Source organism: Chamaea fasciata, unplaced genomic scaffold (genome assembly GCF_029207755.1).
Source record: "Chamaea fasciata isolate MVZ Bird 193981 ecotype frontalis unplaced genomic scaffold, bChaFas1.0.hap1 SCAF_5, whole genome shotgun sequence".
NCBI lineage: Eukaryota > Metazoa > Chordata > Aves > Passeriformes > Sylviidae > Chamaea > Chamaea fasciata.
In genome coordinates, this window is record NW_027094090.1 from 20,409,351 (window position 1) to 20,425,135 (window position 15,785).

At 36.3% G+C, this 15,785-nt stretch overlaps 1 protein-coding gene across 1 annotated transcript in view; it reads left to right on the forward strand.

Annotated features, from left to right (window-relative positions):
- The window catches only part of GRM8 (glutamate metabotropic receptor 8), a 311,526-nt gene that overhangs the window by 128,252 nt on the left and 167,489 nt on the right, over positions 1-15,785 (forward strand). Inside the window, exons 3-5 of the mRNA XM_066182978.1 lie at positions 11,030-11,165; positions 11,638-11,792; positions 12,742-12,879. Coding sequence (XP_066039075.1) covers positions 11,030-11,165; positions 11,638-11,792; positions 12,742-12,879 — 429 coding nt within the window. The remainder of the gene's footprint in view (positions 1-11,029; positions 11,166-11,637; positions 11,793-12,741; positions 12,880-15,785) is intronic.

The window sequence follows — 15,785 nt, forward strand, 5'->3', positions numbered from 1 at the left end:
AAAATGCTTGCTTTTTTAACTATCTACACCTCAGCTCACATGGAAACCGCTTGATCCAGACATTACAGGTTAGCATTCTTTTGACCCGCTACATATACAACCACTCAGAAGTTGTATTTCAATTATATTAAAAACTCTGATAATGAAAAGAAATAAAAGCAAATATTGATTTTTTTGGTGAAATTTCAGAAATACACAAAGTTAAACATTTATTTCTCAAGTATTTAATTGCTTTGTCTCAGTAGTGCAGACATGTTATTTTGTACTGAGTTAAAAAAAAATCAAGCAACAAACCTTCAAAACTATCCTTAAAAATAGTTCCATTTTATGTTAGTGTTTTAACATTGCTAAGATAAGAAATTCAACCACCAGATCATTTCATACTTTAAAATATTTTCAGACAAGTGCAAAATATTTAGTTTTTAATGAAACTGCCTTTCCAAAAGCTAAGTTAAGCCTTTGAAAAATATTCTGATAACCTTAAGTGGAAGAGGCCAAGGTAGGTGGTGACAATTGTCCCTTAGGCCTGAAAAATGTTTTCCCTTTTAGTCTAATTTATGAATAGAGCTCCTCATATATGATGTTATCTCTGTAAGATAATTGTTCAGCTTGTTCCTGCATGGCTGAAGTCATCCTGGCTCCTGATGAAAATTTCCATGAAAGTGGACAAGCTCTCTTGAGCACCAGGTTGCAAGTGGGCACTTGAATAATGTTAGCAAGGGCTTAACTTCAGTATAGCTATGTAGAGACTTTATACAATAAACTCAATTTTATCCCTGTGCATCTCCATTTTGTTGTAGGAGACTGTGAATCTATGTAATATTTACTTTCTTGGCATTAGACTTACCTACAAGATTCCCTGTCAGAAGTGATCCCTTCTTGATTTTCCTCACAATTTTTTGTGCATAATTTCGTGTTGAGGAAACCACAGAATTATCCTTTTCCAGTTTCAGAAAAAGAATTAGCTGGCAGTTTTTTTCTTTTTTTAATTTCTAAGTTGAGGGTTTTTTTTAATGTCACACTTAAGCTCAAACATCACTAGTCAAACTTGGACTTATCTTCATTAAAGTTAAGGAATTCTTTATATTCAAACAATTTTGATCAAATTAAGGGAAAATAAATATTGGATTAATAGATATAACCTAATCTAAATAACACATACCTAATTTTAAGAATAATTTCCTGATATTGAATTTTAGGGTTACAGAAATATGTGAAGAAAGATAAAAATTGATTTTGCTTCATATCTTCTTGAAGCTAGGAAAAAGCATAAGGATTTTTTTTTTTTTTTTAATACAAGGAAACTGGGATTATTTTATGACCACAAAGAAGAAGAATGTCTTCACTAAGCAGACCAAGAAGTTTCAGGAGGAGAACATTAATCACAGCTGCTATTTTTCTTCGAAGGCATGATTAAAAGTTGGGTTCCCCTGCCTGTGTACAGAATTTCAGTTCAAAGAAGGTGACGGAATGCAGTCCCTGAACACCGTTACAGAATTAAAAAGCATGCAAGGGAGAAGCAGGATAGCAGCCTACTATTAAAATCAGGCAACCCAGGACAACTTAAGTGAAAACAGTCTTTTATACCACCAGTAAAACATTTAAAATAAACAAGGCAGGTAATGGAATGTCTTGGTTTGGGAAGACAGGTATCTGCCAGGTAATAAAAAAAAACCAAAAAACGACTGGAGTTTCCTTTGGAATGGAGAGTATAACCCCCCCCCCCCCACCCCTTTTTTTCTTTTTCAATTATAAATTTACAATCAGAGGCTCTTAGGCAAAGATTTTGGAAATAGGAATAGCAGTTCTTTACTAGTATGTATTACAAAGCAAACAAACACAAAAAACCCCACCAAACAACTACAGCATTAATAACAAAGGAAAACAGTACCAAGAACCTTGAGGGCTTTGTTTCACAAAACCCAGGGCAGTTTGGTTTCGGTGTCCCTGCAGGATCCTCAGAGCACCAAGCTGAAACAGTGGAAAAGTCCCGGGCTGGTAGCTGGGATGGCAGGGTGTGTTGGAAGGCAGGGGCAGGATGTCCCGGCAGCGCAGGGGGTGCAGGGTCACGCTGTAGCAAGGGGAGCAGCACTGAAGAAGCCAAAGGCGAGGCAGAAGTGGCCCAGCTCCCGCGGGTGGCAGAGAAAACACAGGATTCAGGCCGAACCGGTGATAGTAGATTTCCCAGGATTGGATCCCTTTGGCCACAGTGAAACTCTTCCAGCCAGTAACAGCCGTTCTCTGTCTCCCCGAACGCCCGAAAAAGAAGAGCCCGCAGCTGCCTCAAGCTCTGTCTTTTACCTGCTCCCCCTTCCAACTTTGTCCACATCTTTGTTTCGGTTAAGTACTCTCAAGTATCCAACACTTGGTCTCCTTGGTAACTTATGGGGAAAGAATTCTTTAGAGAAAGAAGGAACAAACCTAACCCCCAACATGGAATAAAAAAGAGACCTGCAGGGAGCAAAGTATCCTGAAAGAAGAAAGGTTATATTTATTTAGAAATAAATGTTTTAACAAAATTCAGTCCTTCTGGTGATGGACTTTCTTCTCCTGTCTACACATATTTATAAGGAATGCTATAAGCTCCTGTGTCATCTTCATGATCTTCTATGAACTATTGTGGATTGAGACTTGGGACCTCTACTTGGAGGTGAACTGATGATTTTTATGCCTGAACCTCCTCCAGAATTTCTTTGAATTTGCTGTTAGCATCTCAACCATGCAGAATATCAAATCCAAATCTTTGTAACTAGTCAAGCCCATTAATATGGAGAATTGTAGAGAATCGGAGGAAAGAATTAGGGCCATATTCAAGCAAGTTTACTTTTAGAGGAAAATACTTTAGGTAATGCCAGGCTTTGAGTTCATGCTAATATTTTTATATAAATCAGAACTAATGTTAATTTAAAAGAAAAATTTGAAAATATTTTTGAATTTATGCAATTTCTTTTTATAACCTAGGTTCCCCAGATCTTTAGAAAAGAAAAAAGAACCCCAAAATATAGAATGTCTCCATTCCTCATTGGGGATATACCTGGCATGCAGCCAGAAAACAGAAAATCACAGTGTATTTATTTTTTCATATTATGCTTCTACAAGTTTTAAATCTGCACATAGCAAGAACAATGCTTCCCCAGAGGGAAATATTTATATCCACTGTGATGGTAAAAAGACATAGCTATGAAAGCATTGCAACAGCTGATCAGTAAATGCAAGTGGAGGCCTATTTCAATTACATTGTTTTGGAGTTTGACTGGGCATGCCATATCCTTTATGAAGTAATTATCCAGGGAGTTACTGTGGAGAGGAAATATCTTCTCTCACAACCTCCCAGGACTCATTCTTTTCAGAATTTTCTTTTTTTTTTTTGAGTGGCTAGATGTTTTTTACCCATTCATAAACTTCACCACTACAGATTTTTCTTTTAGCCTTTCACTTTCAAGACTGTGAAAGTTGACGTTCATTTACACAAATAGCACTAAAAATCAGAGGATAAAAAATGTGTTGATTGTAGGCTGGGTTTTTTTGTTTTTTTGTTTTTTTTTTTTTTTTTAAATCTGAAAAAATAAGAAAATCTGTAGGTTTGGAAATGGTGGGAATATTCTTTGCAGTTATTTTCCATCAGATGCTGGTGTTAACAGAATCAGTAGCATTACATTTGAAACTGTTTCTTCTGGGAGAAACAAAAAGAAAAAATGGAAAGAGAATGCTTTACTTTTCAGAATGGAAGTGCAAAATAGAAGATCTTTCCTGTTTCATGTCACCTCAGAAACTGATGACTGAAGCCAGTAGCCAGTGGTCTCATGCAGCGGCAGAGCTGGATTACTCTCTCTGCCTTTTCTATTTTAGAATTAGCATCTGCTTCCACCACAGTGTAAAGATCTGTGTGAGCACATGGGCTTGTGAAATATGCATGGCTGTATGCCTGTGAGTACATGTTGGAATTTGAAAAACAGGTTCAAGAGGAATGGGTGTGTTCATTCATGGTCTTGCTTAATGCTTTCTATTTTTTTTTTTTTTGCAAAAGAATTAATAAATGTAAGACCCAACAATAAACCCTTTGCTAAAAAACCTTTTCTGAAAAATTGTAATAAAAAAACGCTTTGATCTCCTAACAGCTGTTAGTTTTGAGTAGGAAAGCTCATAATTGTACCTGACAGGTTAGTAAAAAAGCATCACCAACCTGCTTGTGCAATAAAAAAATCTTTGTCATAAATATTAAGGGATTTTGAGCAGATACAGTTTTACTTAAGTGAAGAAAATAAGACACCAATATATGTGCTTTAAATGCAGAATGTTTTTGTCTGTTCAAAGGTTATAACAAAATCTCTCATCCACCATTATATTTAAGTGTACTGGATATTATGTGCCACTTTTGTCAATTCAGAGTAAAGTCCTGTTTATATTACTTATTTAAAAAATATTTTCTTTCGATTACCTTACATCAAAAAGTACTGCCACTGTTGGATGAAGAATTAACTGCCTTTGCAGAAGTAAGTCGGTGAACTTTTTGTTGAGGTATTTGTTCTTCTGGGGAAATGAAAAAACACAAGAATTTGGTTTATTTCTGTAGTGCAGATAGTTTGTGACTGTAACAAAAGAGGTGTGCACTGGAATTGGATTTTATTTAACCAGATTTGGACATAAACAGCAGGTAAGATGCCATGGCGTTGGCTTTGGTGGAAGCAGAGGGCATGCTGAATGCTCAGGTTAAGCTGAGCTACCCTGAAGTCCGCACAGCGGCGTCAGCGAGAGTATAATTTCTTGGGGTAGTTAGTTAAAGGTAGCTCTGTGCAAAATACATGGCTGCATTCAGACCTCCCAGCATCAGCACTTTGGCATTAAGGAAACATTTAATTTTGAATTATTGCTTGAGAAATTTTACTTTCAACTTGTAATTATATCTTCCTAGGTGTCACCGCCTGTTGACTTATACTCTAGAAAATTATTCTTAGGGGAATCTAGGGACACACAAGAGGATGGAAGGTTGATTTTAGTTTAAATAATTGCTAGAAGTGACTGATTATCAACACCAGTAAAAGTCCCATGCAGAACAGTCACTTACCTTATTTTTTTTTTAACATTCTGATTTCTTATCATCCAAGTTCAAGAAATAATGAACTCTTTGCTTAAAAGGAATGTCTGGATGGATTCACTAAATAACAAAACTATTCTGATTTTTGTCAACAGAACTAGAGTTTGGAGCATCTTGTAGTTTTTAGTATCTTCAATAATCTTCATATTGATCTAGGTTCCTTGCAGTTGGAACAATCTTTCCAGTAACTGGGTCTAGATTTTCTAGACTTTCAATATAACCAGTGGAAGGACTGGAAGAGGAGGAGAAATGCACTTGTGTGTTTTTCCTGGTGTTCTTCTGTGTCATGCCATATTGTCAGAAGCGTGCAGTCTTCTGTCAGACAGAGGCTCTGTCTGCCTGCAGCAGCACCCTGTGGGTCTCACAGGAGTTTCTTGCTGAGGCTTCTTCTGAGTCTCTGACATCTGTTCCCCTACTTGGAATAGGAACTTACGTGCCTTCACATATTTCTGTAATGTCTCTTGGAAACTTTCCAAAAACCAACATTAAAATTTTGTTGGCCTAATGACCAGTGACCTATAACCAATAGTAAAAAAGGACATGTGTACTTGAAGGCAGCTGAGAATTTCGTGCCAGGTAGGACTGGATCCCAGATATGGCCTGGCTATTTGTCTTGAGCTTTTTCAGGAACAGTGTGATTTGTGACGAAGCTCTCATGAAATAATCAACTTGCGATGCTGTGTACTGAGCCAGGTGAGGTCTTTCTGCTAACGAATAGATTGCTAAGTGCATAGCTTGATCCCTTCCCTATTACAATGGTAAGGCTATTTATATTTATGTGGGGAAATAGTTCAGGTGGTAAAATTGTTCTGAGTAGTACAGTTGAGGTCCCAGCAGTGATCACTTGAACTGAAAACTGTCTTCACCTTTCTCAGTACAAAACCAGGGACCATTCTTATATATCCTACTTAGCTGATCCATAATGTAGTGCTGAATCCTAGCTGGGGTGGGAGACAATTCAGACCTTGTATTTGCATATAGCTTCACCATTCAGTCTTTTTTTTCGGGAAATTAGTGTTTTTGTACACGTTTTCTACCAAGTCTGCTTGCTATTTTCCAAATACACTTTCAATATCTTCTGACACGATAGTTCATATAGTCAATCATTTAATGGTTTATAATCAGCATGGCATCTTGTGACTTCAAAAATTACACAGGCAAAAATCAGTGTTTATTATTATAAATATTGTTATGCTTACCTACTAAAATTATGTGGGTACTACCTATCCATTTTTTTCCCATTTGTCTCATTGTTGTGAGACCACTGAAAAAGGGTTATTTATCCACTGTCCTGCCAATATATAAAATATCTCACTTTTTTTTTTTTTACAGTGATAACCTGTGCTCCTACAAGCTTTGTTATACAGAGTATCTGTAAGCAAAGCAAGCCTAGCCCAGAACAATTTCTTTTAAGATGTGATTTTCATCTCAACATAGATAAAAATGTGTTGTAGGCCAGGTCTGGTTATGTCTCTGTTTTAAAAGCACATGAATTTCCAGCTGTAAACATGGTGTGGAGTGGCCAGAGTGAGCCTTATCAGGAATAAGGCAGCTACTGCCATGAGCCTGATTTCCAGCTCCCACCTCTGCTCTCCTTCCCTTTATCATCCCCATGCCCCAGGTGCTGGGTATGGCACTTCATAGCTGTGGACAGAAGGTAAATGGATACTTGTCATCACTGACACAAGGTACAAGGTAGTTCATATTGACTGTTTTATTCCTCCAATCAACCTCTGGGCTGACTGAGGAAAACCTTGGCTTTACAGATCTGAAAACAGGTGAAAGAGGCTTAGCAGAATTTGGTGGTAAGACTTTATTTTCTTCCACAGTAGACAAAGAACTGCTTTCCTTCAGTGCCCTCTTACTGTCTTTAAAATGTGTGATAGATGCAAACTCTTAATTTCATCTCTTGTGTCATATCTGACTTAGGGAATGGATGCCATAGCAGTGGGTACAATTACTGATGCCTGTTTGCGGTAGCTACCTGAATTGAGTCTGTCTGGCTGACTCCTTTACTCAATAACTTTTACCACAGCGCTCTCTGAAGCCTCATCATAGGTCCTTTTAATTGATGGCACTTAAACATACAATTTTCTTTTCAGTAAGAGGAAAGTTAGCTCTCATTTCCTTATACAAATGTTAGATTTATCATCATTTTAGCCAAGGGAAATCTAGACCAATGCATTTTTTTTAAAGTGCATCCCCAGACAATGAAGGATCTTAGAAACCAACAGAGACAAGCAGTCACCATGCCAAATCAGTCAGAAATGCTGATGGAGTGAAACAAAATTTGTTCTTGTAATTCAGAGTCATAAGTTCTCTTGAGACCTTAGATGTCTGAACCATCTGCCCCTTGGCACCTCTGCAGCAAGTGGTAAATACATGGTATCACATTAGAGATATCTGTTCTCAAGCCCTACTTATTCTTGATTTGGGGAAATCTCTCTTTTGTTCACACTTAATAAGATTAATCCTAACTACTAGCCTTAAACTTGTATTTTAGTACCTCTGCAACCTATTTTGGTGGAATAATTATTCCTTATTTACTTTGCTGGCTCATAGGAATCCTTTTTCTAGGCACTTATCTCTCTGTGTCTGGGCATTTAGCCCCGGCTGTAGATTTCAAAGGCAGCAGGATGCCAAGAGGTTAGACGCTGTAATGTTGTGAATACCTTTGTGAATCCAGCAATTAATCATTAGCTGAAAATTGATATCCTGTTATGTGTTTGAGCAGCAGTTGTATATGCAGTATATAGGTAAGGATGTATACAAAGTGTTTTGTGAGTTGGAGATAGCTGACACAATTAATTATAAATGTAGCAACAAGGCTGAAGTGCACTTTATTTTGTTCCTGGTAGTACTTAACACATTCTTCAATGCAAAGATGCCAAGATACACAGTACAGTCATGACTGAACTTGCTGCTGCAATGATGGAATGATGTTTCTTCTACACTATTTTCACTGAAAATAGCCTTTTTAGATACTGCAGTTCTTCATTGCCTGATATCCATTTCACACAAACTGTAGATGGATGTATGTAGTTTATTATATATATGCATTTTGTAATATTTGCATTTGATTTTTATGTGTGGAGAATGATTTTTTTTCCTTAAGGGCCATTGCACGAGTAGAAGTAGTTGAAAAATACACTTACAAAATGTATGAGGCTACAAATTATTCCTTTATATCATTTTTAGGATCTGTTTTACTTTTTTGTACCGCATGACTTCGGGGACAGCTGAGAGCTTGGTATTTTTTCTAGCTTTTCTTTTTTTAACAGTGAATTGCTGGTTGTTAAATTTACAGGATATCTGCTAAATATTTCTCTTATATTTCAACCCTGGTACTTAAGAAAGACAGTAAAGGCCTTTGAAGTGTCTATCACTATAGCCTAATATCAGCTTAGATAATTGGTTAAAGCTTTTCACAGTAAAGTGTCCATCTTCGCATTACTGGATTTTCAAAAATACCTGGTAAATATAAGGATCATCTGTTATAAAGGCTAATTTGTTATTATTGGCAAATTAGTTGTCCATCATGGGAAGACAGGATATTCCTAAAAAAATGTAGAAATTTGTTGCCATAAAAAGGTTCTGTATTACATTTTATAGCAAATAAGAGTAAATTATTTATGTTATATTGTTGCACTATTTATGGATGGCAAAGACCTATATACAAACAACTGTTTGTTAGAAATGGGAGGTATTCTGACTTGCAAATATTATTTCTTTCATATAAAACAGAGAAGAATTCAGGAAAAGCTTGCACTACAGAATGAATTTCTCAATTGAATAAAATAATAATGTAACATCTGAAGTAATTGGTGCCTAACTGAAAAAGGTGATATGCTTGCCTGTTAATAGAACTGGATGATGTAATTTGAAAATTGTTTTTACACTGACAGTTGATGACTCTATGCTTCATTTATGCCGTGTCTAAACTTGATTCAAACTTAGGATTTGACTGTTCAGAGAGTTATTGACGTCCATGAGATTCTGCAAAGGCAGCACAAAATCTGATAATGAATTTCCAGCATTTTCTAAAAATAGAATAGAATAGAATAGAATAGAATAGAATAGAATAGAATAGAATAGAATAGAATAGAATAGAATAGAGTGGAATAGAATAGAATAGAATAGAATAGAATAGAATAGAATAGAATAGAATAGAATAGAATAGAATAGAATATTTCGGTTGGAATATTTCAGATGATCATGTAGTCCAACTGCCTGACCAAATCAAGGCTAAACAAAAAGTTAAAGCAGGTCATTATGTGCATTGTTTCAGTGCCTCTTAATCACTGACAGATTTGGGGCTACTTTGAACCATTCCTACTCATTTTTTGAATAAAGAGAAATACCTTCAGACATATATATATATATATAAAAATATATATATAATTTTTTTTTAAGATTAAATGCATTAAACTTAAGGAAGCTTACAGAAGAGACCTTGGTAACACCTTCATGTAGATCTGCATGCCAAGCTTCACCTGGCTGAACCCTTGTTTTTATTCAAATCCTATCACTGAAGGTGTGCAACAACCTAATTTGTGAAGAACTTTGGAAAACCAGAATTCTAACATTTTTATAGGAGGGACAAGTTGGATAAGAATGTTGGAAATCCTCCCCATGTACAACATAGCCATCCAGCTGTGACTTCGGTTGACTAACTGCATTTAATGCAAAGAAATATATGTGTCTCAAATGGTCTTATACATCAGAAGATGAATACCAGCATTTATTAAAAATAGAATTCCTCTTTTAAAACTCATTAAAATTAGAACATGTCTTTTAAAACACATTCTTATTTGCACTGAAAACAATCTTCAATGTAGAAGTATTTAGATGTAGGGATGCAAAATGTGCAATTTGCTTGTGTTTGTCTAGTAACTTGTCACTTTTTGTCTGAGCTAAATATTTTCTCATTTTCTTAATTTTCTGGGTTTATTAGTGATTAGATTCCCCATAAGAAGCTCTTATGGTTGGAATAACAGCATTCAAGAACAAACATTGGTGGGCATCAGATGTAGTAATGAGAATCATGCAATAGTTTTTAGAGAACAAATAATTAAAATAAACAAATCAGCAAACAATCAGAAAGATCACCTATGGTATTGGAATCTGGTTACAATATGGACTCAGTGATTCATGAAACAGGCTCAAGAAATTTTTTTCTTGTATGCTTAAACACAGATAACAGTGTTGTAATTGGAGAGTAGAGATTACCCTGGTCTATGAAAGCTATTAGAAATCACTAAATTTCTGTAGAAATCAGCCCTTTTTACTTGACAGGTAAAATATAAAGATTTCAATCAGCACCATTTGTCAGGAAGAAATATAAACATCATCTCTGTTTGTGTTCATTTGCTGATTGGTAATTTAGAATATTCAATGACAGCTTCTTAAATAGTTAAGACATCTCAAATTTAAGAATGTCATAATAACAATTAAAAGTGATTTGTATGTATTCTCTGCTACATACTCTCTGCTGACAAAGCAGAGGTGTGTGACAGTTCCTGGTACTGAAGAGCCACATCATGAACATAAGGTGACTGTAAAACTGTGGATCTGTGGTGCAATGCAATGCTGTGGCAAGGCTGGATTCTCAGCTGCTATAGATTAGGTACGTCTGGAGAACTTGGTCCACTTGAGCCAGTGTGGTGCTTGACACCAGGCCTCAGACTGTTGTTCAAAAATATCCTTAAAATATAAAGTAAGAGGTAATTGTGCTATACTCTTTAATGCAGCTTCAAGTGTGTAAGCCTGTACAAAGCATGTTTCAAAACACATAAATAATGTTACTTTTGGCTGTGCTGTCATATCTCAGATTAGCACCTTGCTTTCTCTGCTTGCCTGGTTAGCTAAGAATTATTTGAAGTGTGGATATTTACTGTGTTAAAATTCTTTTTTTGTCCTTTTAATTTTTCCTAGGAGGTGTTTGCATTGCTCAGTCACTCAAAATCCCTCGGGAACCAAGACCAGGAGAATTTGAAAAGATCATTAAGCGCTTGTTGGAAACTCCAAATGCTCGAGCAGTGATCATGTTTGCCAATGAAGATGATATTAGGTGCCTGTTTCCTAATTTTGTGTTTTGAAGATGTTCCTTTTCATAAAGATTCTTGGCTGGCTGGTGGAAAATAGACTAACAAAGAAGTTTCAGATTCAATCCTATGTAAAAATTCTTGGAAATCTGATGATAAGAAATTGAGTCATAATTATAGGGTGTGCTGGTCCTTTATCTGTGTGGTTCCAGATTCTCCTAGCTCCTAGGAGTGCAGTGCCAATAGATAGTTTTTTGGTGACTGAAAATGAAAAAACCAATAAGAATGCCAGGAAAATATAGCTAAAGATTAAACAAATAAACTTGTATATTACTATATCTTGAGTTCATTACAGATATTGTTGAATATACCTTAGACTGTAAAAGCTATAGATTAATTATTTATTTTAAGCTTATGCATACCCAAAATAAATGTTGGGTTTCTCAAGTTCTTTGTAAATGGAACTCGTTTAACTGGTAATTTGATGTTTGTTTGCAGGAGAGTACTGGAAGCAGCCAAAAAAGCTAATCAGTCTGGACATTTCCTCTGGATTGGCTCAGACAGCTGGGGGTCAAAAATTTCACCAGTACAGCAGCAGGAGGAGATTGCAGAAGGAGCAGTAACCATTCTACCCAAAAGAACATCCATAGATGGTAAGGACACATGTGGCACAAACATTTCATTTTCTGTCAAAGTTCAAGTACTTTAGGTCTCTTTGAAAATAATTTAAAAATCATGTTGCCCTTGATTACAGAGAATTCAGGAAAAGCTTTCCAGCCAACTTACCTGAGTTGGCCTGATCCAGCAATAATTTCATATATCTGTTGAGATGAGGAGATGCTGAATCTGCAATTAGGCAATCTTGTAATTGTCAAATAATGATGGCACTTGGAGTTAAGAGCTTCTTAACCATAGCCTGGTCATTCTTTGAGACAAATAAGGAGAGTATTGGATTATTGATAATGAATAATTGGATGAATGTAATTATTCGCTGGGGAGGAGACTGATCTATGCCCTGCTTTCCACTCCTAAACTTACTTTAAGAAGCTACTGTTTTAAGAAAGATTCTTACTTGGTGAATGAAGTGGAAGTTGGTTTGCAGTACCTTATTCCTGTGAGGGTACTGGATGTAGTAACATCTCTTAGTGTCTGGGTAAGTGTACTAAACTGGTAATTGATCAGGAAAAATGAACACTATGGATGTTACACAGAGAATTTAGCCACAGGGAAATACTTGCAAGGAGCTAATCCAGATGGGATGTGTTAATCATGATTTCATTAAGACAGCTGGATTGCAGTGGTAAGGCTGCAATAAGGTTTAAGTAGAAATCTTCAGTTTCTCAACTGATGTCACTAACTATATAAATAGAATCAGAATTATAGGCATCCTGGATGTTCTCTTGTTCAACAAAGAGGTACCCTGTGATTTTTATGTGGCCTTGAAATGAAATCAAATCCTTAGATGCTACTATGCTCATAAAATAGTTTGTGCCTAAAGCTTTTTCTTGTTCTTATATTTATAAAAAATCTGATATTGTATTTAAATTACTATTTTTATACCGTATCATATTTTAATGCTTCTTTCACTTCTCTTCAATATAGGATTTGATAGATATTTTCGGAGCAGAACACTTGCTAACAATCGAAGAAATGTCTGGTTTGCAGAATTTTGGGAGGAGAATTTTGGATGCAAGTTAGGATCACATGGGAAAAGAAATAGCAATATCAAGAAGTGCACAGGTAACTGCGAAAGTAAAAAATTATCTGTAAATTGTTTATAGGAGTGCAGGAAAGGAGCTGCTTTCTTTTCATCACTTTTCTATCTCCCTTCAATTCTCCAGTGCATATTGCTGAGTTGTAAGAAAAGTGTGACATTTTTTCTTAAACCTGAAGGAAAAATTCATGGACAATGTATGAAAAATTTAGTAGTTAATTTGCACTAATACTATGACAGTATAGATTTTATTAAAGACCAGTGACAGTGGTTCAATTCCATTTATGTTTTCAATGACCTCCTCTCTCACCTCATCTGTAGTTGTCAATATGATTTTTTTTAGCAAGTGTGTGCACCATGGTAATTCTCATATTGTTAACCCTGAAGTGTATACAGTGGAAATTAAATTTCTCTTTAAACTATTGAGATCTTGTATGATAGGTCAAGTCTTGAACTCCTTATTTAGTTTACAAACTGTGTTTGAGGATGAAGGAAAAAGCAAATCAATATGTTCGTATTACTTGTCCCCATGTGTAAAAGAAGTATCCTATATCATATTAGAAAACTGAAAGCCTCTATAAAGTTTGAGCAAAAACTTGAAGTAATCATCACTAGTTTTTGCAAACCTGCTTGCTCAGGCATCATACCCAGATGCAATTGCCATGACACCTAAAACAGCAGGCACATCAGCAGCTGACTTTGATCTTCTTTCTGAGATGTTGTTTTCTTCCTGTTACTTGAAAAGTTTAATATAAGAGTGTTGCTTTCTGTGGCTACAGCAGATTGTTTCCGTTGCTTTTTGTGTAGACACTTTTACCTAATGTCAGGACTCGTTGTTTCATTTCTTTAGTTACTACCACCCCTGCCAGCATTGCTGGTTGTGACCACCATCTCTGTGAGCAGTGCCAGCAGCAGTACACGATTTTGCTGCACTACATACATAAGTTGTCTGTGATGTGCCTTGATTTTCCTGGAAGTCTCTTCTTTCACCAGATAATATTTTCCCCATGGATCATGAACTTTTTTTGCACTTGCTGTCCCAAGATTTTTGGCTGCTTGCTGACACTTCCGTGTAGCCTCTGTTATAGGGGTGCCCTTCCAAACTTTCTGCATGCTAGCACCCACTTCTCCTGGGCTTGTCAGACAGAAGCATTGTGAAGTCTCCAAGAACATGCATTCCTGCACTTTCTGGACCATCAGATTTATTGTTCATGTATTGTGGCATCAATTCAAACATTTACTGCACTGGGCTTCACAAGTCACAGGTACAACTCACACAGAAATATCAGAGCCACTCTGTCATTTCAGCAATGCCTTGTCTTCTGCCTTTTACCACATATTTCACAAAAAAAGGGTAATATTCAGTTCCTCACTGAGCTAAATGATAGTTCACTACCCTAATCCTTTACTCCTTGGCCTTGATTAATATAGCAGTAAGTCACGGCTGGATAGTTACCCATGTCTGGAAAGGGAGTATTTTGTTACTACTATTTTAAGTGGAAAATATGTATGTTTTTAAGTTCTTCAGGTGGAATGACTGGTGTATGTGTTGTAGTTTGGGAAGCTCTAAATGTTACCACAGATGGTTATATGACTTATCTCAGCCTCATCACATCTGTCAAATTGAATTACCAAGTGAAAAGTAGTGTGTGAAAAGTAGTGTATGAATGCATAGGCTGTATCTTGATCCAAAATAATTTCTAATTTGAAACATATATATATATATATATATATATATATATATATATATATATATATATATGTATATTTTATGAAAAAAAAATTTATGGTGTGTGCTCTGAACCTGAAAATAGAAAGAAAGCATGTTTTCTGTACCAAATTAACATGGTGCCAAGTGATGGGACAAAGACATGGGAGGTCTCATATGACAGTTGCACGTGCATTTTAACTGGCAGGGAAAAAATTAATTCTTCTGCAAAGTACCTATGAGTGATAGGACTCTCACTAAAACCACCTAAGTGGCTTGCCACTATAGAAGAAGTCCCCATTTGAACAGAAGCAGATCTGACACAAATGGCAACTCATCACAATCCCTCTGCTTATCTAACTCAAATTTAAAGGGTTGGGTAGCAAAAGTACCCAAAATATGTTCATTTTAAGTAAACTGAATCAAGAGATGGTGTTGGTAATAAGTTCAAAATAAACCTTCTGTGATTTACGGAAAATGAGAAGTGGAAAATGGGGGAATGACCCCCATTGGACTGAGGCCAATTTGGACTCAGAGAATTGCAAATGATATCTTGGCAAACCCCAGTTCATATGTCAGGGCCTCTTGTGCACAAAGGAGAGGCAGCGATGAAATCCTGGCTGGTTCTTCATACCACAGCCCTCAAACCAGTTGAGTGTGTACTATGATCTTCCATGTCTGCTAAAAATTAAAGAATATCCCACCCATGAATTTATCTTTTCCTTGAGAGGCCAAAGGCATTACCTCATGGCTAAGTCTGCTCTGAAACAATGGGGGTAAGTGAAAAAAATGAATGAATCCCCAAATTTCAATGAGAATATAAGATCTGTTACATTTAGTTGTTTATAACTTAATGTTGAAAGCCTTGAACCTTGGCCTATCCTTATTGCTGTTTTTCCTTGAAGTAGGTTTTCTCTGAAGTTTTATGTGTAGTTTCTCAGTCCTGATTTTCAACTTAATTCCTAAAAGGCTTGTACAGTTGGCCAAGCACAGGAAGAGTTTGTCCAGGGAGACTGTGGAGTCTCCCTCACTGGAGATATCCTAGAACAGTCTGGATGCAATCCTGTGTCTTGTGCTCTGGGATGACCCTGCCTGAGCAGGGAGGTTGGACCAGATGACCCTCTGTGATCCTTTCCAACCTTTCCCATTCTGTGATTCTGTGCTTCTGCATTCCCATCTCTAGTGCAGAACTTGAAGACTGAATGTAAAAACACCATTTATTCT